Raw genomic sequence first — 25,247 nt, 5'->3', positions numbered from 1 at the left:
TTCTCTTTTTCTATTATTGTGTTATTTTGTCATTATATTTAATAAAGATATTTTTTGTGCTTTTTACATTGAGTACAATATTCTTTTTAGGGATATGTCCCAATTGGTTCGTTTCTAGGTTTAATTGCTATAGGGGACCCCACTACATGCCATTTCTTTGGTGCGAGGTTTTTGGTTAGGTTGTCATGGATAGGATTAGATACAGTGGCTCAGCTACCTGACATTGCGGCTCCAGCGCTGGACCCAGAAAAGTATAAGAATTGCTTTGCTTTTTTGTGTTACTAATTTTTGTGTTTTTTTACAGATTCGGTTGTTGGACTACTTAGATGACAGCTTTTTAATTCTCAATAAAATGGTTAATGAGGGTTTGGGGTTTGTTTTTTTAAATTTAAATAAAATATTTTTTCTATGTCCTTGGATTTTTTTAAACTTTATTACTACTGCCGTAGTAATTGCCGCTGGCTGATTGGCAGCATCCATTACTAAGGCGGGGCGTAATGTTAACTGCTAGCACTAACCCTTAGGGCTTATTCAGACAAACGTGATATACGTCCGTGCAACGCACGTGATTTTCATGCACCTCGCACGAACCTATGTTAGTCAATGGGGCCGTTCAGACAGTCGGTGAGTTTGACGCAGCGTGTGTCCGCTGCGTAAAACTCACGACATGTCCTATATTTGTGCATTTTTCGCGCATCACGCACCCATTGAAGTCCATGGGTGCGTGAAAATCACACGCAGCACACGGAAGCAACAGCAGTAAAAACTATGTGCTTTTCTGTTCACAAACATACAGAGTGTCATAATGATGGCGGCTGCGCGAAAATCACACAGCCACGCATAACACGCTGCTGACACATGGAGCGGTTATGTACCTTTTGCACGCGCAAAACGCTGCATTTTTTGCACATGCTCGTGTGAATCCGGCCTTATTAGCCCGGTACTTGCCGCCACCAGAGGTACCGGGAAGAGCTGAGTATGATCCAGTACCCGACCATCTATAGTGATGGGGCAACTGCAGGCTGGTGTTATTAGGCTGTTCAAGGCCAGAAACCTCGGTCCTTCCCACCCTGGTAATGCTAGGCTGCTATGTTGTATCTGGCTGGTTATGAAAAATGGGGAGGGGCCTGGCATTTTTTCCATTAAAAAAAAAGACGTGGGTTCCCCCCCATTTTTGATAACCAGCCACATACAATACAGCAGCAGGCTAGCATCACCAGGGTGGGAAGGCCCACTGTTTTGGGCTTTCCCAGCCTAATTGTACCAGCCTGGGGCCGCCCCAGCACCCAACCATCACTACAAATTATCAGTTACTGGATCGTACCCGGCTCTTCACAGTACCCCTGGTGGCGGTGGGTATCAGGGTAATAATGGGGGTTCGTGTTAGCCTCTGCACCGGCTAACACTAAGCCCCGCCTTAGTAATGGACGCTATCAATCAGCCATTACTAAGGAGGTAGTAATAAAGTTTGAGAAAATACAAAGACATAGATAAAATATCTTATTGAAAAAAAAAAAAAAAAAAGCAGTCATCGAAGTAGTCCTCGAATCAGACATCGTCCAACGACCGAGCCTGTAGAAAAAAACACAAACACACACAATAAAAAAAAACCCATTAGTAACACATGTTGTAGGCTTAGATACAGGGCCCATGTGTGATACGGTCTGCTAGATAGCAGGGCGGAATTATTAATGCTGTCTAAAACTTAGGCAGCGTAAACTTAGGGCCTGTTCACATCAGCGTGAGGCTAGGTTCACACGACCATGTTAAGTCCGTAATGTACGGAACGTATTTCGGCCGGAAGACCCGGACCGAACACAGTGCAGGGAGCCGGGCTCCTAGCATCATAGTGATGTACGATGCTAGGAGTCCCTGCCTCGCTGCAGGACAACTGTCCCGTACTGTAATCATGATTACAGTACGGGACAGTTGTCCTGCAGCGATGCAGGGACTCCTAGCATCGTACATCACTATGATGCTAGGAGCCCGGCTCCCTGCACTGTGTTCGGTCCGGGTCTTCCGGCTGAAATACGTTCCGTACATTACGGACGTAACATGGTCGTGTGAACCCAGCCTTAGGGTTCCGTTAATGGGTTCAATCAGACCTTTCCGTCGGCGGAATCCATCAACAGTAAGGCAAACAGAAACCATTGCAAAATGGAAGCTGTCAACTATGCTATTGATTCCGCCAAAACAACGGTCCCCTGTCACAAAGGTGACAAACGGAAACCATTAGTTACGTTTCCGCCACCATTGAGATCAATGGCGATGCAAACGGAAGCTAAGGTTTCATTTTGCCTTTCTGTTGAGGGGTTCCCCGGACGGCAACCTCAGACGGAACCCCTCAACAGAAAGCGACGCTGATTTGAACAGGCCCTTACCATCACCGATCAGGTTTGTTCCCATCATCTGACAATTTTGTTACCATCCCTGTCTTCAATCGACAAGATCCTGTTTCTTGTAATCCTATTGCCTGCTAGTATTGTGATACGTAATCCATATTTCCCTTAACATTCGTGAGGGCTCATAATTCGCCCTCTGCTGTAAATCTTGGGGGATAACGGAGTACCGGGAGACACGGTTAGTCCCCGGAAAGGGGATTGCTATACGAGAAGAGAAGCCTAGATCTGCTGCTTTTGGCCAGCCGCCTATATTACACTAGTGAGGCACAAATATCTGTGGTTTTAGTGTATTTGCTTCATAAAAAGATCTTTGATGGAAAATTATTCACCAGAAAGGAGCCACATCTTGGTACTTTTTACAAAAAGGTCTGGGTGTAGTCACATTAGTAATGCCCCGATGTGATTTAGGAGTCAATTGAAAGAATCATCATAGATTATTACAGTCTCCATGAAGTGATGGAGTACAGCCCCCGGGGACCAGGAAGTGACAGGGGAGCGGATATATAATCTTATTTCTGTGTAGAAAGTTGTTATCCTGGGTTCCAATTCAACCAATGCGAACATCTGCATGGAGTTTATATGTTCTCCCTGTATGTGCGGTTTCCTCGCACACTCCTCACACACACAGATAGTAAATTTAGATTGTGAACCCTACTCGAGACAGTGAGAAAGAACCTTGTTTAACCCCTTGAGTACCCAGCTCATTTTGGCCTTGAGGACCAGACCCATTTTTTCAAATCTGACATGTATCACTTTATGTGGTAATAACTCCGGAATGCTTTTACCTATCCAATTGATTCTGAGATTGTTTTCTCGTGACACATTGGACTTTAGTTTAGTGCAAAAATTTGGTCGATAAATTCATTCCTTATTTGTGAAAAACACCAACATTTAGCGAAAATATGAAGAAATTATGATTTTTCCCATTTTAAATGTATCTGCTTGTAAAACAGATGGTAATACCACACAAAATAGTTACCAATTAACATATCCCATATGTCTACTTTATGTTTGCATCGTTTTTTGAACATTCTTTTATTTTTCTATGACCTCACAAGGCTTAGAACTTTAGCAGCAATTTGTCATATTTTTAAGAAAATTTCAAAAAGCGATTTTTTCAGGGACGAGTTCAGTTCTGAAGTGGTTTTGAGTGCCCTATATATTAGAAACCCCCATAAAACACCCCATTTTGAAAACTGCACCCCTCAAAGTATCTAAAACAGCATTCAGAAAGTGTTTCAACCCTTTAGGCGTTTTACAGGAATTGAAGGAAAGTAGAGCTGAAATTTTCAAATTTCATTTTTTTTTACAAAATTCATATGTAATACATTTTCTTCTGTACCACAGAAGGTTTTACCTGAGAAACGCAACTCAATATTTATTGCCCAGATTCTGCAGTTTTTAGAAATATCCCACATGTGGCCCTAGTGCGCTAATGGACTGAAACACAGGCCTCAGAAGCAAAGGAGCACCTCTTGGATTTTGGGGCCTCCTTTTTTCAGAATATATTTTAGGCACCATGTCAGGTTTGAAGAGGTCTTGTGGTGCCAAAACAGTGGAAACCCCCGAAAGTGACCCCCATTTTTTAAACTACACACCTCAGGGAATTTATCTAGGGGTATAGTTAGCATTTTGACCCCACAGGTATTTTGCTATATTTTCTGGAGTTAGTCTGTGAAAATGAAAATCTACTTTTTTTCTGGAAAAACGTAAAAATTTCTAATTTTTGCAAGAAATAAAGGAGAGAAAGCACCCCAACATTTGTAAAGCAATTTCTCGCGATTACGGAAATACCCCATATGTGGTAATAAACTGCTGTTTGGACCCACAGCAGGGCTCAGAAGGGAGGGAGCGCCATTTGGATTTTGGAGCTCTGATTTTACTGGAATGGTTTTCAGTGCCGTGTCACGTTTGCAACGCCCTGGAGGGACCTAAACAGTGGAATCCCCCCAAAAGTGACCCCATTTTGGAAACTATACCCCTCAAGGAATTTTTCTAGTGGTATAGTTATCATTTTGACCCCACAGGTTTTTTGCTGAATTTATTGGAATTAGTCTGTGAAGATGAAAAGAGACTTTTTTTTGGAAAAAACACAGAATTTTCTAATTTTTATAAGGAATAAAGGAGAAAAAGCACCTCAACATTTGTAAAGCAATTTCTCCTGATTACGGAAATACCCCATATGTGGTAATAAACTGCTGTTTGGACCCATGGCAGGGCTCAGAAGGGACGGAGCACCATTTGGATTTTGCAGCTCAGATTTTGCTGAATTGGTTTCTGGGGGCCATGTCGCGAGTCCCTGAAGTACCAGTACAGTAGAAATTCCCCAGATGTGATCCCAATTTGGAGACTATACCCCTGAAAGAATTAAATTAGAGGTGTAGTGAGCATTTTGAGCCCTCAGGTGTTTTATAGATTTTATTAGAATTGGTCCGTGAAATATAACCTGTAGCTTTAGCTCAGAATTTTTCATTTCCACAAGGAATACAGGAGAAAAGACACCCCAAAATGTGTTACACAATTTCTCCTGATTACGGAAATACCCCATATGTGGTTGTAAACGGCTATTTGGACATACGGCAAGGGTCTAAACGGAAAAAGTGAAATTTCGTTTTTGGAGTGGAGATTTTACAAAATTTGTTTTTGACGCCATGTTGCATTGCGCTGAGGTACCAGTACAGTGAAAACTCCCGAGAAGTGACCCCATTTAGGAAACTACACCCCTCAAGGAATTCATCTAGAAGTGTAGTGAGCATTTTGACCCCCAAAGGTTTTGCAGAAATTAGTGCACAGTGGATGTTGCAGATTGAAAATTGACATTTTCCACATATATGCTATTTCAGTGCCCAATGTGTTGGGCCCAGCTTGTACCACTGGAGACATACGCCCCATAAATTGTTAAACTGTTCTCCAGAGTACGGTAATACCCCATATGTGGTCATAAACCGCTGTTTAGGCACACTGCCAGGCCCAGAAGGAGCGCCATTTGGCTTTTGGAGCGCAGATTTTGCTTGGTAGTAGTTTTTGTTTAGTGTTTTACTGGTGTTTCAGTTTATAATGTGGGGGCATATGTAATCTGTGCGGAGTACATACATTTTTTGCGTGACACACTGTCGTTTTTATTGGTACCATGTTTGGCTACGCGCGACTTTTTGATCACTTTTTATTCCATTTTTTTGGAAACAACGTGACCAAAAAAGGAAATTCTGCCATTGTTTTTTATGGTATTTTTTTTACGGTGTTCACCGTGCGGGATAAATAATATGATATTTTTTTAGGTCAGGCCGATACGAACGCGGCGATACCTATTATGTCTAGTTTTTGTCTTTTTTTTCATTTTTTTTCTAATTATAAAGGGCTTGATCAGGGAAACAAGGCGATTATTGTTTTTATTACGTAAAACTTGTATTTATTTATTTATCTAAAACTTTTTTTTTTACTTTTTTTTCACTTTTTTTTTTACTTTTTTTTCACTTTTTATTTTACACATACTAGGGGACTGGAAGATCTGATCTTCTGATCCCCTGCACAATACACTGCACTACTTCTGTATGTACTGATGTAGTGCAGTGTATTGTAACTGTCACTTTACAACTGACAGTTGAGCCTATTACGTCCTGCCTTGGGCAGGACCTAATAGGCTCCCGTACCTGGCAACCAGGAAGCCGTTGCTAGGCTTCCTGGTTGCCATTGCAACCATCAGAACCCCGCGATTTTTCGCGGGGGGGGGGCAATGGGGTGCAGAGGGAGCCCCCTCCCTCTGTATCAATCACTTAAATGCCGCTGTCGCTATTGACAGCGGCATTTAAGGGGTTAAACTACAGCGATCGGAGAGGACAGTGATCGCTGTAGTTGCAGTGGGATGTCGGCTGTATATTACAGCCGACATCCGATGAAGATGGAGCGAGCACAGCTCCTGTGCCCGCTTCATCCTCAGGGCGTTACTATACGCCCATTTTCGGGAAGGGGTTAATAAAAAGTGTTTTTTTTTTTTTTACACTGCTTTCTCTGATCTCCTCACGTATCTCACAGAAGTGAGGAGATCAGAGAAAGTGACAGGAGCTTTCTCCTGCAGACGACGTCACAGACGGCTGTGATTGGTCAGTCTTCAGAGACTGACCAATCACAGCAATCGCCGGCATTGGGGACTGCTAATTGGTCCCCAGGCCGGTAGCAGAGACGGTTAGCTGTCAATGACAGCTGCCGCCGCTGTTCTGTCACTATGTGATTTCACATAGTGACAGTTTATTCCTGCGCCGTAATAGTACGTCGAAGGTACGCTGGCATAAGTGGCCAGCGACGTACTATTACGTCAAAGGTACGCAAGGGGTTAAGAGATGTCTTGACTTGGTAGTTAGACCTTCCAGATCCAGGTAAATGTATACTACAATTTCTTAGAGACACTACACACGGAATACCTCAATTTAATGACATCTTTTTTGGTTTATATGGTGGCTGTGTTATAAGGGCTATTTGTTATAAATATAGCCATCCACACACACACATATATATATATATATATATATATATATATATATATATATCTCTATCATATCCTATTGAGAGAATGGAGTCCCCTTTCTTTATGCTCCATTTTGAATAAAAAGTTACCAGATAAGAGTTGCCATATTGGTTAGCGTAAATAAAGATGCAACTTTCAAATAGTGTACACCAAAAGTATTTATTACAATGTAAAAAAGCAAAAAGCAAAAGGAGTTGTTCCACATAAAAACAATCTCAGGTTTACATAGTAGTTTACAATACTGTTAAGAAAGGAGGCACTTTGGTATAAAAAGCACAGAGCATGCTATTGATACAGTATGTGCAAAAATATATTTGTCAATGTTTTTAAACATATTTTATTGCCACTGCATAACTCGATAAAGCACAAAATGGCTACATATGCAAATAAATAAACATTTTTGACAGAGAAATAAATGCATAGTTACTTGGTACATAATGAAAAATATTTGGAGCTAAATGGATTATATAAGGAGCAGATACGGATTTGATATACTGTAAAGGGAGTGTTACAGTTAAAACCACCTATATATATCAACACAGGCACAGGCTTGTTTGTTATATGAAGGGTTAACAACTAGAACTGTATATCAATATTAATAGAGGAAAATACTAAAAAGTTTAAGTACTGACTTGAGTTAAGAGAACTGTTAAAGCCGAGCGATCACAGATCCACAGAAGATCAGATTAAGAAGAGTGCGGTCTGAGTGTGAAGACACTTTTTCCTTCTCTGCACTCAATTCATTGCCACTTTGGATTTGAGCTGAAGAACCCCGTAGTCTGGAACAGACTGGTTGACAAGGATTAGCTGCCTGACAATCCTGTACCCCTTTTGTAACTCTTTGTCAGTAGTCAGGCCATTTTATTCCCCATCTCAGCCTGCTTTATGAACTATATTTCTCTAAAAAAAAGACATTCAGGTGTAGAACCTCTGTGGGAATGTAAAAGATGCCCGTAGTCCACAGTTAGCCGGTCTGATTTTTCTGTTTCGATACATCGGTCATAGGTTTTTATTCCAGCACCACATTGTATTGGTTCGGATTTACAACAATGAAAAAAACGGAATAGTTTCTCTTTTTCTGCCACATTAAAACTTGGGAATGAATAGATTGATAATTTAAATACTCCATTTTTTGGGTTCGATTCTCGGTTATGAAGTAAATAATTTGACACATTTTTAATCTGCCTCATATCTTCATATATATATATATATATATATATATATATATGGATATCCGCGTTTATGAAACTCCAGCTTGGTCATTATGCTACCTTTTTCACATTTCTATCTGAATATCCTGTAGCTTTCCATAACATGGCACCACATCATAATCAGATTTTCCTTTTAAACAACTCAGAAATACCATTACAGTTTTTCCCATAACGGAGACCATTAAACGTAAAATACAATCAACTTTCCAGAAAATAATTAACAACCATTAAATGAAATGTTCACGACATTCAGACAAAACCAGCAATGAAGATACTGAATATTGTGGGAAGATGTTTCCGCCAAACAATGAACTTCCTGTCGGTGATCGTTACAGAACAAATTATTGTATTTTTAGTTGTAGATTCAATTTTGAACACCATAATACAGAGGACATAGACCGGCATACTCCTATGTAAACTATAGCTAGATGGTAACTGAAATGATGCCCAGTGAGCTTTTCTCAAACGTTTAAGAATATATGTATAATATGTTATTACATTGTCGACTATAAAAATGAAAGTACTAGACTGTCTGGTTTAAGAGTACATTCACACGTAGAGCGTAAATACTGCAGAGGTTCTGACCATTTCTTTTGTGCAGAAATTGCTAGGCATTTTCGCAAGAGAAATTTACATGCTGCAAGTTGGAAATCCGCATCGCAGGTCAATTTCCGCACTTATCTTCTGCATTTTTTTCCCCACAGCATGTGGATGAGATTTGTTGAAATCTCATCCACTTTGCTGCTACTGTAATATGCTGTGGAATTGCTGCATGGAAATTCCTAAGTTTAGTATGTACGTCAGGAAAGCTCCTAACGTAAAATATTAAAAGTATCCATAGGGCTTTTTTCATCAGGCTTGTATATATATATATATATATATATATATATATATATATATAATTTTTTTTTTTTTTGAAGGATTGAATAGCAAATTAGGCTAAGCTTTCCATCCTGAGGGACCCTGGAGCAAAACAAAAAAAAAAAAAAATCATATTCTGGGCCGTATGCATTTTTTAAATTTTTTTTAACCATGGGAGCCTATGTGTGACGGATGCCACTGTATTGCATTCGTCACAGGTATACATTAAACGTATTTGTCGGGGAGTGTCGCCTGGCCTGGGAGAGGGATTCTGGCCATGGGGAAGCTCCTGATGTCACTGTCCATATATGGACAGCGATGTCAGGAGCTTTCAACGCCGGAGTGCCTGGTCAGACCATCGGAAGCGCTCTGGCAGATGTCTCCGATCCTAGGGGAGATCCTGACACCACTGGTTTTTTTTCAAAGGACATGCACTATTAATAGCAATGATCAATGGTATTAAGCAGTTAAACATGCTGTACTATTAGACATTAAAAGCTATGGAAAGATTTGAAATGGTAAAAAAAATATTTTTTTTGTATGTTCGTGGTTACCCGGACTTAAAATGTTGCACTCAGTTTTTAGGCTGCAATCTTCACTCCATTTATTTTCCAACCCATGATATTCAGTTTGCAAGCTGCCCTAGATTCAGATTTTTCTCATGTAGACGTGTCCCTGCCAGTAATACATGCTGGACGTAAGTAGTGTGACTTCAGAATGCTGCTGCCTTCACTAGTTCTCATGCATTAGCACAGCTTTGTCTCTCCACTAGCCTGTGTGATTCCTCCTTTGCTCTCCTCATCTAGATACACTCTGATACTGACAACCTGTGTGATCTGCCCTCCCTGAACACTTAGATGCATGAAGCCTATTTAGAAAGTTGCTCGTCTTTGAAATTAGGAAGAAAAAGGAGGTAAAAAAAATTGTATATATATATATATATATATATATATATATATATATATATATATATATATATATATATATATATATAAAAAATAGTGCAAAGGTGTCCATAGCATTACATGTACACTATAAAATAAGAACTAATGGACTTAACACTGTTATTGGAAATTTGGACCAAAAGTCTTGAAAATATAGCAGTAGTGTCAAGCTAGATTAAACAAAAATCAAGCCTGTCTACTGGATGGTTATGTAAAACTCTTACAGTACATTGTAACTTGTGTGAAAGGGTGCAGTGTGGACAATCAGGACGGCCGTCTGAAATTACAATCACCCTTTATTTAAAAAAAAACAAAAAACACAAAACCTTCATAATCGATATATTAGGATATAACATGATATAATGGAAGGAATTAACGGACCTTTAGGCTAAAGTTGTTTTTTTCTGGAATTATTACAGCAAGTATGAACAGAGCTACATGAAACCCTGATGTTTTAATAGACAGTGATGAAAATAAGTCTGGCAGAATGAACAAGATCACCAATATAAACTAAAAGATTGACAGCTGTCAGAACAGCAATGGCTACCGATTTATCATAAATACATAGTCCATATCTACCCGAAATTTGTCCGCAACCAGAAGACCTTCTAGGGTCGCCACCATGCTTGGAATCAAACTGAAAGATGGGCCAGACGATCAAGGCAGAAGCATAGAAGAGGACTGCAATGAGGGCGTAAGCACTGAGGAACTTCTCAAAAGCACAGGGTAACCAGCTAGTGCACTCTCCGACACACAGAATAATGACCAGAACAGAAAGAATAAAGCAGATACAGTATACGGACAAACACCATTTCAGAGCCTCATGCTTTTCATACAGAGGTGGATCTGAAATAAAGACAAAAATTATGCAGGCAATGTAGCTTTCTATGACTTTAAGAAGTCCAGGAACAGTAGCCATGTACCCAGTAACTTCTCCTGGCTGAGCTCTGGTTAAGAACACTTCGATGATATAGGCCAAGGTGGTAAGGCACGAAAACACAGTGGCCACAATTTCGTAGGTGCGCCGATTACCACCATAGCTTCGGTCTTCCAGGAAGTACAGTGGATAAATTATGGAAGCAGAAAGGCACATCAGGACAGCAAACATCGCAAAAGTGATTGGGAAGTTCTTCCAGGACACTGGCATCCGGTTTTGCACTCCAGCAAACTCCACAATGAGGATAATTATAGTAACTACGAAGCAGAAGCACCAGGAAAACATGCACAAATCGCCAATTCTGCCACTCCAAATTCCATTGTGGACAACCAAGCTGAAAGTAACACAGGCGAAGATCGCTGCAAGAATGCGTACAATTCCAACAGGTGACTTCAAGGTGTTGACGTTGCCCACCATCACGGTCCTTTTTTGGACTGGCATGGTTGATGTACCTACCAAAAGAACGCAATTAATTAAAACAGAGCAGCAGTTTGAATGAATTGCAACACTTGAAGCTGATTTTATAAGGATTTAGAAGTAAGAATAAATGATCACAACAAGTAAAAATAAATGTGACAACTTTGACAGATTTCAAGATGTGAGACTCCCACTCTAATAAAAGTAAATTCTGTTGCATGAGATTTACATTAACTTTGGAGTATGAATATCGCAGAACAGCACCGTGGAGTTGTAGTGTCGCAACAGCTACAAGTTGAGGACCACTGGTTTATAGTATTAGTAGCAGCCGTGGTGCCGCTGGGGTGTAAGGAGACTTATCAGGTATGACTAGGACTACTTTGCAGCACCCCAAATAGAATATTCAGATAAAGCACATATAATATATAAATTAGTGCATGAAATTGTATATAAGAATTAGAGAATTTCTTAACACTATAAGCTTAAAGGGGTTTTCCAGAGAGACACAATTTTTGCAAAGGAAAGTGCACGAGCACTGAGTTATATGAAGGAACACAAAAGAACAGGACGGGCACTAAAGCATAATCAAGGAACAAACGGGGCAGGCATTGAGAAGGCTGTGGACAATAGGATGCCTCAAACCCGGGTATACGTCAGAAGTCCCAGGTTTGAGGCATCCTATCGGTCCACAGCCTCCTCAATGTCCGAGCTGTCTGCTTATGCTTTAATGCCGGCACAATGTCCTTCGCTTTCATGCTATTCCTTGGAGGCATAGCACGAATGCGAAGTAAATGGTGCCGGCATTGAAGAATAAGTAGAGAATCAACGGGGCGGGCATTGAGGCTGTGGACCAATAGGATGCCTCAAACCCGGGTCTACGTCTGAAGTCCCGGGTTCCTATTAGTTCACAGCCTCAATGCCCAGGCCGTTCATGCTCTGCTTATGCTGCAATGACAGACCTGTGTCGATACTCAGGTCTGTCTGCATAATAACGCTCGATAATAATGCACGAGCGTGTGTCGGAGCAAAAAAAAAACACTAGAATGAATAGCAGAACTTCCGGCCGGCCAGAGGTAGGGGGAATAGGAACAAAAGTGTTCTGGTTTTTGACACAATGCATGTTAGGAAGTTTATTTAATTTTGACAGAGTATTAGTACAATAATATTGTATCCCTGGAAAACCCCTTTAATACAAAGGTTTTCCTTTTGTTCGAATTTGTTTAGAATTTCCTCTAAGGCCCAGTTCACACAAACTTTTTGGCGCAGATTTTTACACGGAATCTGCTTCTGCATTTGCTCCAAAAAAAGTCCCAAAACTCCCCTTGATTTCAAATGGGAGGCGGAGGAATTTTCCCCCAGGTGGTTTTTAACTGCTTGCAAAAAAAAAAAAAAAAAAGAAGAAGAATGCGCCATATTGGAGCGGTTTCCGCATTTGAACCTCCATTAAAACCAATAGGGGTGGAGACAATCTGCTGCGCCGTCGCTCAGCATGTGGTTTAATAAGATACAGGAGATCATGAGGATGGAGGATCTCACGGCATCCATGAGAGGTACTCATGCCAAGTTCATGAAGACCTGTTATCATTGGGTCAGGTTTAAATCATCATTGGAGTTCAGGAACATCGTAGCCTCCTGATTTGTACTCTTTGCAGGGCATATAATACCAGAACTCGTCCCTTACCCTCCCTCCCCGGTCTTTCCTTTTTTCTCCTCTCCGTGATCTTACCCCCTTTTAAGATATGCTTCACTGTGGGCCTTAGTGCATGTCTGCAGGTTCGGGATGCATGGGCCTAGCCCCAATTAATGTTGATATTTCTCTGTTTGCACACACATCATACAAGATGACCTCATTTACCGGCCTGCGTGCCGAAGTGCTATATGCTTGCATATTCTTTTTGCATTAACGTGTTATGTTTGGAAAATTGATAAATAAAAGAATTTATTAAAAAAAACAACAGGGGGCAGGAAAAAACGCATCACACGTTTGAAGCATTATTTGGCGCATTTAAAAAAAAAATAAAAAATCTGCCTGCGGTTTTTGCATTTAATTAAAACCACCTAAAAAACAAACCTGCATAAAAGACAGGTCTACAATCTGTGTAAACACTAAATAAGATACCCAAGTTGTCTTGTTATATTTTTCTGTAACTCACCAAAAACTCAAACCTGGCTGGAGTATCGAGTGCACTGGTTGTTTTCTACACCTAAAAAAACAAAGAAAAACAGGTTCAGAAAAGATTCAACAAATGCAACGGATTGCCAGATACTTAGGCGGGATTCACACGACCGGGTTCCGCCCGAGCCCGAGTGTCGGCCGGTAAAATTGGCCATTTTGACCGGCCGGCTTGCATAAAGTTTTGCATCCGTTCCGGGCCGGGCAGATCTGGACAGTGACATCAGCGGCAACTCCTGAAGGGGAATCCCCATGTGTTCGGGGATTCCGCTTCAGGAGTTTCCCCTGATGTCACTGCCCAGATATGGACAGAGACATCAAGCGCTCTGTTCAGGAGCGGAATCCCCGAAAACACGGGGATTCCGCTCCTTCAAGGAGCTAAAGTGGGGCTAGCACATAGCAGAGTGGGGAGATACCTCCATGCTCTGCTATAGTGGCGTCGCTACAGTAGTAGCAGCCGCAGCAGCTGCTAGCGGCGCCATGGAAGATGTCGCCGGGCCAGGGCGCTTTTAAAACCAGCAGGGGAAGGGAGCCAGCGCAGTGCTCCCTTCCACCTGCTGTACACCCCGGCCCTGCCACACAGTGTACAGCGCACAGCCATTCGTCCGAATGGCATCAACTCCTCCTCCTCACATGCACTCTGCGCTGTGAGGAGGAGATAGAGCGCAAGCGACGGAAAACCCGGCCATCACTCGGGACACATTCCGGTGATGGCCGTGTATTACTCGGCCCCATAGACTTCTATGGGAGCCGGGCGGCCGGGTACCCGGCCGAAAATAGAGCATGTCCCATTTTTTGACGGCCGGTTTTCCCGGCCGTCAAAAAATCGGTCGTGTGAATAGCCCCATTAGGGGTCTATTATTCCTAATGCTGCCGGGTGCCGGCCGATTTATGAACGGCCGGCACCCGGCCGGGAAACCCTGTCGTGTGAATGAGGCCTTATAACAATACAATATAAAACCTGTATTATTAAATAGTCACATTATATAAAATATGATGTTGATGTATTTTTTATCAAAACAGTTGCATATGAACCTCACGACATGTTAACTATCTTAAGGAATATGAATCTAAGGCCCCATGCACACGACCATAATTTTGGTCTGCAATTATGGACTAATTTCAGATCAAAATACGGCTCCATTCATCTCTGTTGCCCACAAACAGCTTCCCGTATATTGACAGGAAGGTGTCCGAGTCATAGAAATGTCCCGCCAAAAATAGGACATATTCTATTTTTTTATTTTACGGACCGTGCTCCCATAATGTGGGTGACAGTCCGCGGCCAGCTGTGCCTGCAATCACCGGTTGCGATTATGGGCATGGCTGTGTGCAGGGGGCTTTAACTCCTTCGCGCACCCTGACGTGCTATTACGTCCGGGTGCGGTGGGTGATATTTGGAACGTGCTCACATGCTGAACGCCCTACATGTGCTGTGGGTGTCAGTTGTATTTTACAGCGGACACCCGGGACTAACAGCCGGGAGCAGCTATCGCGCTGTTCCTGGCTGTTTAACCCCTCAAATGCTGTGGCCAATCGCGACCGCAGCATCTGAGGCGTTGAAAAGAGGGGGACGGCCCCCTCCGACAGCTCATCGGCCCACGGAGTTTAAATCTGTGTTTTTTTAGTATTTATGCATTTTTTGACGTTTGTAAGGCAAAAGAGAAGAAGCTGCCTATAGCAATTAATCAGAATATACCTATATATGGTATAATACACACAGGCACAGTATATAACTATATATAATACACACCGGTGTGTAATATATATACTTGTGTGTATTATATATGGGTTTATACAGTACCAGTGTGTATAGCAGCCAGTAATAACGTTAACCTCTAGAACCAGCCGTATTTTAAAAATAAACCGGGAGATGGTTTACTGTTATCTTAAGACAAAAGGAATTCCAATTGATAGCCTCACTCAGCCAGGGAGGGGTCAGACGCTACACAGAGACGACATCCACACCCAATCCCCCCCCCGAGACTATGTTGCCCTCTGATTGACTGGGGGATTACAGCACACAAGACAACAGATCAAAGAATAGCAGCAAACACACCAAGCACTCGTGTCAGGACAACAATCCACAGAGCTGCGATCATAGTATCTGTTTGGAAGGCCAAAAAAATACAACCACAGTTTAGCCTATTATTCTGCAATGTTTATTCAGAGGAAAGTAAAACTCCCATAGGGCAAAAGCCAATTTTTCTCATCCTAGGGTAAAATTCCTTGCCGACTCCAATATGGCAATCCAAATAAATTCCTAGCTCAACTACCCAGCTACAGTAATCTAGTAAAAAGGAGTGTAATAATATTACAAAAAATACAATGGAGCGGACCTCAATAGTTGGTGGGCGTGCAACAGTTAAATTCAAAAAAGGCTGCCTGCCGGCAGAAATAAGCCCTGTTTTCCAACCATTATTAAAGAGTAAAAATAAAAAAGTCTTTATTCAATTTGCAACAAGGACAGACTACATGAAATTTAAAAGTTAATGTCCATTTCTGACAGCAATTAGCACAGCGCCAGACGTAAGAGCTCTGTCTAGAAAGGGTTAAGTACCACAACCACAGAGCGCTACATGCAGTTAGTTATTAGTTAGATTCAAAGGTGTCAATAGGACAATTATTAAAATAAAGGTAGAAGCCCCCCCGACATGTTTCGCTACGATGTAGCGTCCTCAGGGGTATCGGGGCCAATGGACCCCTGAGGACGCTACATCGTAGCGAAACATGTCGGGGGGGCTTCTACCTTTATTTTAATAATTGTCCTATTGACACCTTTGAATCTAACTAATAACTAACTGCATGTAGCGCTCTGTGGTTGTGGTACTTAACCCTTTCTAGACAGAGCTCTTACGTCTGGCGCTGTGCTAATTGCTGTCAGAAATGGACATTAACTTTTAAATTTCATGTAGTCTGTCCTTGTTGCAAATTGAATAAAGACTTTTTTATTTTTACTCTTTAATAATGATTGGAAAACAGGGCTTATTTCTGCCGGCAGGCAGCCTTTTTTAAATAATATTACAAGTTTTATAGTGGTTGTCCAGTCCCTAAAAATTGATGGCCTATTTTCAATTGATAGGCCACCAATTTTTAGGGACTGGACAACCCCTTTAATCTCTTCCCTACATTTGACATATCCATACGCCAAAGTCGGGTAGGGGAAGTATGTAACAGGCTCACGGAGTGAACCCGCTCCATACGATGCGGGTGTCGGCTGTTTGTTACAGCCGACACTTCAGAATAACGAGCTGCATCGCGCTTGAGCGAGATCCTGCTCGTTTAACTAGTTTAATGCTGCAGTCAATAGCAACCGCAGCATTTAAATTGTTAGAAAGAGGGGGCGACCCCCTCTAACAGCTCATCGCGTCCCCCACAACGCAACCGCGGGGGGAGGGGCGATGGTTGCTATGGCTGCCTGGAGGCCTCCGGCAGGGCTTAATAGATACCTGTCAGAATCACGATATACTGCAATACATTAGTATTGCAGTATATCGTGCAAGAGATCTAACGATCGCTGGTTGGAGTCCCCTAGTGGGGCTAATAAAAAAAGTAAAAATGTGTTAAATAACCTTTTTTTTTAATGTAAACAAATAATTAAAAGTTCAAATAACCCCCCTTTTCCCCCTAGAGCAAAGTAAAAAAATAAAATTAAAAAAATGTAAAAAAAAAAAAAAAAAAAAAAGTCTAAACGTAAAAGTCTAAACTATAACAATATCATTATTTAACCGGCACGGTGAACGCCGTAAACAAAACAAAAAATAAAAAAAATTGTAAACGCCAGAATCTCTATTTTTTGGTCACCTGATCTCCCACAAAAAATGAAATAAAAAGTGATCAAAACGTCGCATGTACACCAAAATGGTATTATTAAAAACGACAGCTTATCCCACAAAAAAGCCCTCGTACCACTTAATTGACGGAAAAATAAAAAAGTTATGGCTCTCGGAATTTGGCGACAAAATAAATTTTCTTTTTTACACTTACGTTTTTATATGTAAAAGTAGTAAAATATATAAAAAACTATATATATTTGGTATCGCCGTAATCGTATTGACCCACAGAATAAAGTTAACATGTTTTAATTGCACAGTAAATTCCGTAAAAATGGCGCACAAAAAACCATGGAGGAATCGCAACGCTGTTTTTTTCATTTTCTACCCCACAATTAAAATTTTCCCCCGTTTCCTAGTACATTATATGGCAAAATAAATGGTGCTACCAAAAACTACAACTCATCCTGCAAAAATCAAGCCCTCATAGGACTAGATCGACGGAAAAATAAAGACGTTGTGGCTTTTGGAAGGTGGGGAGGAAAAAACAAAAATGAAAATCTGAAAAAGGGCTGGGGCGGGAAGGGGTTAAGAAAGGCATCCAAGCCTCTGGAACTCAGTGAACACCATAACAACTTCCCCTGGCAAAGAGTTCTATAGTCTTAACGCTCTTACAGTAAAGGACCCCCCTCCTATGTTTGTTTATAAACCTTTTTTCCTTTACACGTAGTAGATGCCCCCTTGTTAACCGCTTCCCGACCGCCCACTGTATATTCACGTCGGTGCTTGCTGTGCAGCGCCGACGTGAATTCACGGTGGGTGTTAAAAGCACGATCCGGGTGTCTCAGAGCAGCGCTGACACCCGGATCGCGCTGATAACCCCTGCCTCTGGTCCCGGAGACATGACCGAGACCTAATTGGTTCAGGTCCCGGTCATCTGATCGCAGGGAAAGTTTGTTGTAGCAACGAACTGGAAAGTTTGTTACTACAACAAACTGGAAAGTTTGTTGCTACAAATTTTTTTTCCCGGGGACCGATTGCAGGTGCTGCAATCGGTTAAAAGGCAAAACCGGGGGCCATACAACAGCCCACGGGTCTGCCATGCAGAGCAGCCTATGAGAACCAGCCAGAGGCAGGTCCTCATAAGCTTCCTGTCAGTGTGACTCTCAGCATCACACTGACAGTTTATAATACGTTACACTACCTAGGTAGTGTAATGTATTATAGCAGCGATCAGTGCTGCCAGTCTTCAAGTAAAACAAGTAAAAAATAAAATAAAAATGTTTTATAAAAGTGTAAAAACAAGTTATAAAAGTTACAAAACAAAAAATGCTTTTTTTCCTATAAGGGCATGGCCCCACGTGGCGTATTTCTTCCGCAACTGTCCGCATCAATGGCGCACAGAATCTGCGCTGCAGATTCTGTTGCGGATCTGCCCAAAATGTGCAGTAAATTGATGCGGACTGGCCGTTGCGTATTGAGGTGAAAGTACTTCCCTTCTCTCTATCAGTGCTAGTTAAAGTAAAAGAATTTCATACTTACCGGCCGTTGTCTTGGTGACGCGTCCCTCTTTCGGCATCCAGCCCGACCTCCCTGGATGACACGGCAGTCCATGTGACCGCTGCAGCCTGTGATTGGCTGCAGTCGTCACTTAGACTGAACGTCATCCTGGGAAGCCGGACTGGAGAAAGAAACAGGGAGTTCTCGGTAAGTATGAACTTCTATTTTTTTTACAGGTTGATGTATATTGTGATCGGTAGTCACTGTCCAGGGTGCTGAAACAGTTACTGCCGATCGCTTAACTCTTTCAGCACCCTGGACAGTGACTATTTACGGACGTTGCCTAGCAACGCTCCCATAATTACGGGTGCACACACGTAGTCACCCGTAATTATGGGTGCACATACGTAGTCACCCGTAATTACGGGAGCCCCATTGACTTCCTCAGTCTGGCTGTAGACCTAGGAATACATAGGTCCAGCCAGAATGAAGAAATGTCATGTTAAAAAACCAATACGCTTCGCAGCACACATAACATGTACATGACATCTGCGGACTTCATCGCGGAATTTAGAATCTCCATTGAAGTCAATGGAGAACTTCCGCAATGAGTCTGCAACCAGTCCGCCACATGTCCGCAACATCCATTGTATGCTGTGGACACCAAATTCCACACCGCAGCCTGTGCTCCGCAGCGGAATTTTCTACATCGTCTAAACGAACCCTACTAAAAAGCAGTGGAAGGCAATGTAGAAACGGATCCGCTGCGGAGTGTCTGCTGCGGAATTCCAGAGCAATTCCGCCACGTGGGGCTTTGCCCTAATAAGTCTTTTATTAAAGGAAAAAAATGAAAATGTTAAAAAAAAGTACACATATTTGGTATGACCGCGTTCACAACGACTCAAACTATAAAACTATAATATTATTTTTCCCGCACGGTGAACAGCGCAAAAAAAATAATTAAAAAACTGTCAGAATCACTATTTTTTTGGTCATCAACCCTCCAAAAATCTAGAATAAAAAGTGATCAAAAAGTTGCATGTACCCTAAAATACTACCAATAAAAACTACAACCCGTCCCGCAAAAAAACAAGCCCTTACACAGCTTTTTTGACTGAAAAATAAAAAGTTATGGCTCTCAGAATATGGTGACACAAAAAAGAAATAATGTGTTATCGAAAAGTGATTTTATTGCGCAAATGCCACAAAACATAAAAAAACTATATACATATGGTATCTCCGTAATCGTATCAACCCGCAGAATAAAAGTAAAATGTCATTTATAGCGCACGGTGAAAAGTGTAAAAAAAAAAAAAGACAAAAAACATTGTCAGAATTTGTTTTTTTGTCACTTTGCTTGCCAAAAAAAAATCTAATAAAAAATGAAAAATCACATGTACCCTAAAATGGTACCAATGAAAACTACAGATTGTCCCGCAACAAATAAGCCCTCGCACGGCTCCGGTGAAGAAAAAATAAAAAAAAGTTCTGCCTCTCAGAATATAGCGACAGAAATTGTGCAGTGTCCAAAAGCGGATAAGATTGGGCGCCATTTATCAGTGCGACATTGGCCACATATCTGCGGATTATTATTTATTTACCAAATTATTATACCCTCGTATTATGTCCTGATGTACTCTGCCCAATTTACACATACCCCCACATCATAAACTGAAATACCAGCAAAACCCCAAACAGAACAGTTACCAAGCAAAACTCTGCGCTCCAAAAGCCAAATGGCGCTCCCTCCCTTCTGAGCCCCACAGCGTGCCCAAACACCAGCTTACGTCCACATATATGATATTTTATATCCGGGAGAACCCGCTCAACATTGTATGAGGTATTTGTCTTTAGTGGCACAAACTGGGCACAACATATTGTGCACTAAAATGGCATATCAGTGGAAAATTTTAATTTTCACTTTGCACCATCCGCTGCGCATTAACGCCTTCGCGCACCACGACTTAATATATGGAGCAGGCTTATGCGCTGCGCCTGCTCCATATTCTGCAGGTGTCCGCTGTGTATTACAGCCGACACCCGGGACTAATGGACAGGAACAGCGATCGCGCTGTTACAGGAGCCTGTAAAAATGATATTATACTGCAATACATTAGTACTGCAGTGTATTGTACCACCGACCTAATGATCGCTCGTTCCAGTCCCCTAAAGGGACTTTTGGGAGGTTTCCACTGTTTTGGTACCTCAGGGGCTTTGCATATGCGACATGACACCCGAAAACCATTCCAGCTAAATTTGAGCTCCAAAAGCCAAATATTGTTCCTTCCCTTCTGAGTCTTGCCGTGGGTCCAAACAGCAGTTTATTACCACATATGGCGTATTGCTGTAATCAGGACAAATTGCTTTACAAATTTTGGGGTGATTTTTCTCCTTTACTCATTGTAAAAATTAAACATTTCTATGTTTTTTCAGTAAAAAGTAGATTTTCAATTTCACGGCCTAATTCCACTAAATTCAGCAAAAAAACTGTGGGGTCAAAATGCTAGCTATACCCCTAGAAAAATTCCTTGAGGGGTGTAGCCTACAAAATGGGGTCACTTTTGGGGGGTTTCCACCGTTTTGCTCCCTCCAGGGCATTGCAAACGCGACATGGCACTGAAAACCAATCCAGCACAATCTGCGCTTCAAAATCCAAATGGCGCTCCCTCCCTTCTGAGTACTGCCGTGGGTCCAAACAGCAGTTTACTACCACATATGGGGTATTGCTGTAATCGGGAGTGGGGTGCTTTTTATTCTTTACTCCTTGCAAATATTTTTTTTTTTTTTTTTTTCAGAAAAAAAGTAGATTTTCACTTTCACAGGCAAACTCCAATAAATATAGCAGAAGACCTGTGGGGTCAAGATGCTAACTATACCCCTAGATAAATTCCTTGAGGGGTGCAGTTTCCAAAACCGTGTCACTTTTGGGGGATTTCCACTGTTTTGGCACCACAAGACCTCTTCAAACTGGTGCCTAAAATATATTCTAAAAAAAAGGAGGCCACAAAATCCACTAGGTGCTCTTTTGCTTCTGAGGCCGGTATTTCAGTCCATTATCACACTAGGGCCACATGTGGGATATTTCTAAAAACTGCAGAATCTGGGCAATAAATATTGTGTTGCGTTTCTCTGGTGAAAGCTTCTGTGTTACAGAAAAAAATGTATTACAAATGAATTGCAGCAAAAAAAAAATTAAAAAAAAATTTGTCAATTTCCCCTCTACATTGCTTTAATTCCTGTGAAACGCCTAAAGGGTTAAGAAACTTTCTGAATGCCGTTTTGAATACTTTGAGGGGTGCAGTTTTTAATATGGGGTGATTTATGGGGTCTATCTAGTACATAAGGCCCTCAAAGCCACTTCAGAACGGAACTGGTCCTTGAAAAATAGCCTTTTCAAATTTTCTTGAAAATGTGAGAAATTGCTGCTAAAGTACTAAGCCTTGTAACGTCCTAGAAAAATAAAATAATGTTCAAAAAAACGATGCAAATATAAAGTAGACATATGGAATATGTGAAATAGTAACTATTTTGTGTGGTATTACTATCTGTTTTACAAGCAGATACATTTAAAATTAGAAAAATCATAATTTTTGCACATTTTCTCTAAATTTTGGTGTTTTTCACAAATAAGCAATGAATTTATTGACCAAATTTTTCCACTAATATAAAGTACAATATGTCACGAGAAAACAATCTCAGAATCGCTTGGATAGGCAAAAGCATTCCAGAGTTATTACCACATAAATTGACACGTCAGATTTGAAAAAATGGGGCTGGTCCTGAAGGCCAAAATGAGCTTGGTCTTGAAAGGGTTAAAGTTACAGTCCTGGTTTTAACTAGATCGTGAGAGAGATCTCTGTATTGACACTTGATATATTTATTGTTATTAAGTCACCCCTGTACAGTTGTTTTTTTCTAAACTAAATAACCCTAATTTTTATAATCTATTAGAGTACTCACGCCTGTGGTAACCTACTAGTAACAGTGACCTAATCTGAGTATGTACCCCTAACAATTCCCCTCTGTTTTATATCACTGAGCCAGTTACTTACCCCCCTTTTTCCCCAGTCCCAGCATTCTCATTTTATGTACCAACCTTCTATGCGGTGCAGTATCAAATGCTTTGGAAAAAAAAAATCAAGATATATATGACATTCAATGACTCACCCTGGTCCAATCTAGCACCAACCTCCTCATAGATGATCAGATTATTTTGAGAGGACCAATCCCTCATAAACCCATGCCGATATGGAGTTATACCTTTATTCCCATTAAGGCTCTATTCACACGACAGGGTCCAAATGTTGGCCGATAAAAACGACCGATTTTGGCCCGTTTTGCATCAGTTTTTTCCCCTGTCCATTTTAAAAACGGATGAATTTCATTTGTACGTTTTCTGCCACACACTGCCCTCTGTAGATATTGCCACAGTCCCCCTTGTAGGTAGCGCCACACAGCCCCCCTCGTAGGTAAAATAGGTTTGTGTGCATGGGGCCTTGTAGTTATCGTCAGTTAGTGATGGACATTCAATTTTTATTTCTTTTAACTGAAGTTTGTTCACTACATTTTTGAAAGCGTAGTGACACAGTTGTAGCTTAATTGTTTCTACAGTTTTTTCCAGAATTCGGGTTAATTTGTTAGTGAAATAGAAATTTTTTACAGTTTTATATTGGACTTTCAGTAAAAATGTTTCTCCTAAGGCTACATTCACACGACAGTGAAAAAAAATGGCCATTAAAAACTGATGAAATGTCAGTTTTTCATGCCCATTTTGCATCAGTGAGTCTGCAAATTTTCATCCATTTCCAGTCTGTTTGTCTATTTTTAATGGCCGTTTGACATCAATTTTGCATCCCTTTTTCATGGCCATTAAAAAAAACTGATGAATTTCATGTATCGGCTTTTATTGTCTCAGCCCCCTGAAAACACCCAAAGGAAGGTCACATGTTCACCTAGACACTATTTTTCACAGCATAGAGACTTTTGTTGATTCCCTAGTTTCCTCAGTACCTGTAGACCGTGTACTTCTGCATTGGCTGATCTCTAGGCAATTTGATGAGGACGCCACACAGACGCCCTGTACATGATGCCACACCCAACCACCCCTCCCTGTAGGAATTTTCAGGGAATGTCTCTGTAAATTCAGAACAGTCCCGGAAAATTCACTACAGTTGACCACTATGTACAATGCCCCCTGTACTAGCGCCACACTACCCTTGTAGTGAGCGCAACAATACACTACATTTAACTTTCGGCTGTCCTACATACTCACTGATGCGGTGTGGTCTCTCGTCCTCTTCAGGTGTGGTCTCTCGTCCTCTTCAGGTGTGGTCTCTCGTCCTCTTCAGGTGTGGTCTCTCGTCCTCTTCAGGTGTGGTCTCTCGTCCTCTTCAGGTGTGGTCTCTCGTCCTCTTCAGGTGTGGTCTCTCGTCCTCTTCAGGTGTGGTCTCTCGTCTGCACGAGATCTGCGAAGGCGGCGCGACAACGTCATGGCATCGCCTTCACAGAACCCGTGAAGACCAGAGACCACACCTGAAGAAGACGGAGCTGCATCGGTGAGTATGTCGCCGATAGCCAGCAAAGGAACTAGTAGTTCCCTTGCCAATCCCCATGTCACAGATCCGTTTTTAACAGTTGTTACATGTATTGACAGCCGTTAAAAACGGATCCACTGACTTCTATGGGGGCTGTCTGGCCGTGAAAACAGACAAAAATAGGACATGTCCTATATTTTGATGGCCAATATTCACGGGCCGTTAAAAAAAACGGCCGTGTGAATACATCCATAGACCATCATTGTTCTGAAAACGGCAGTGTAATTGTAGCCTAAACATTTATCTTATTCTTTTCTTCCATTTGACATACACGTGTAAAAGCACAACATACATGCTTCACATGTTGAAGCACTACTTACCCCCTAATAAAAATGTCCCAATCATCCCAAAAGGTCTAATCAGCCGAGGAGGCATACACCATCCCGGCCTCTAACACCGATTTTGCCAGCGAGGGAGAAGAGGAAATTGCCCCATTCTTCTTCTCCTCCTCGTCGTCGTCATCCTTATCCAGTGATGAGGAACCCCCGCAAAGGTGCCCCAGGACAACAGCTGAGGCAACCCCACAAATGAGTGATACTATGTGGATCGCACCCCCTGAGAATTATGAGCCTCACCTTCAAGATTTCATAGGCCACTCAGGAGTTTAGTTTGAGACTTAAGGCCTCACAGAAATTGACTTTTGGAAGGTCTTTTTCTCTGAGGATTTTGTTAAATTAATGGTGGCCCAGACAACTTTATACGCTTTTTAGCCCAAAACCCTGCGTTATCATTTGCTAGGTGGACCCCCATAGAGGCAGCAGAGATTATGACATTTTGGGGCCTTGTGCTACATATGGGCCTAGTAATAAACCCAGAGATTAGGCAATACTGCAGTACAGACATTTTATACAGCACCCTATCTTACCGCATGGCAATGCCCCAGACATGTTTTTAAATAATTCTGAAATTTTTG

The 25,247-nt window shown here is 41.6% G+C and overlaps 1 protein-coding gene across 2 annotated transcripts in view; it reads right to left on the bottom strand.

Annotated features, from left to right (window-relative positions):
* Positions 1 to 9,933: 9,933 nt before the first annotated feature.
* Positions 9,934 to 25,247, bottom strand: part of MYADM (myeloid associated differentiation marker) — a 42,127-nt gene continuing 26,813 nt past the window's right edge. For both annotated transcript variants that reach the window (XM_075839968.1, XM_075839969.1), the window contains exons 2-3: positions 13,448 to 13,498; positions 9,934 to 11,329 (exon numbers count right to left, since the gene is read on the bottom strand). In XM_075839968.1, coding sequence (XP_075696083.1) covers positions 10,395 to 11,318 — 924 coding nt within the window. In that variant the 5' untranslated portion in view covers positions 11,319 to 11,329; positions 13,448 to 13,498 and the 3' untranslated portion in view covers positions 9,934 to 10,394. The remainder of the gene's footprint in view (positions 11,330 to 13,447; positions 13,499 to 25,247) is intronic.

This window comes from Rhinoderma darwinii, chromosome 10 (assembly GCF_050947455.1).
Source record: "Rhinoderma darwinii isolate aRhiDar2 chromosome 10, aRhiDar2.hap1, whole genome shotgun sequence".
NCBI classification, from domain to species: domain Eukaryota; kingdom Metazoa; phylum Chordata; class Amphibia; order Anura; family Rhinodermatidae; genus Rhinoderma; species Rhinoderma darwinii.
Note: the sequence above shows the minus strand (reverse complement) of the source record. Positions and strands in the feature narration are given on the sequence as shown.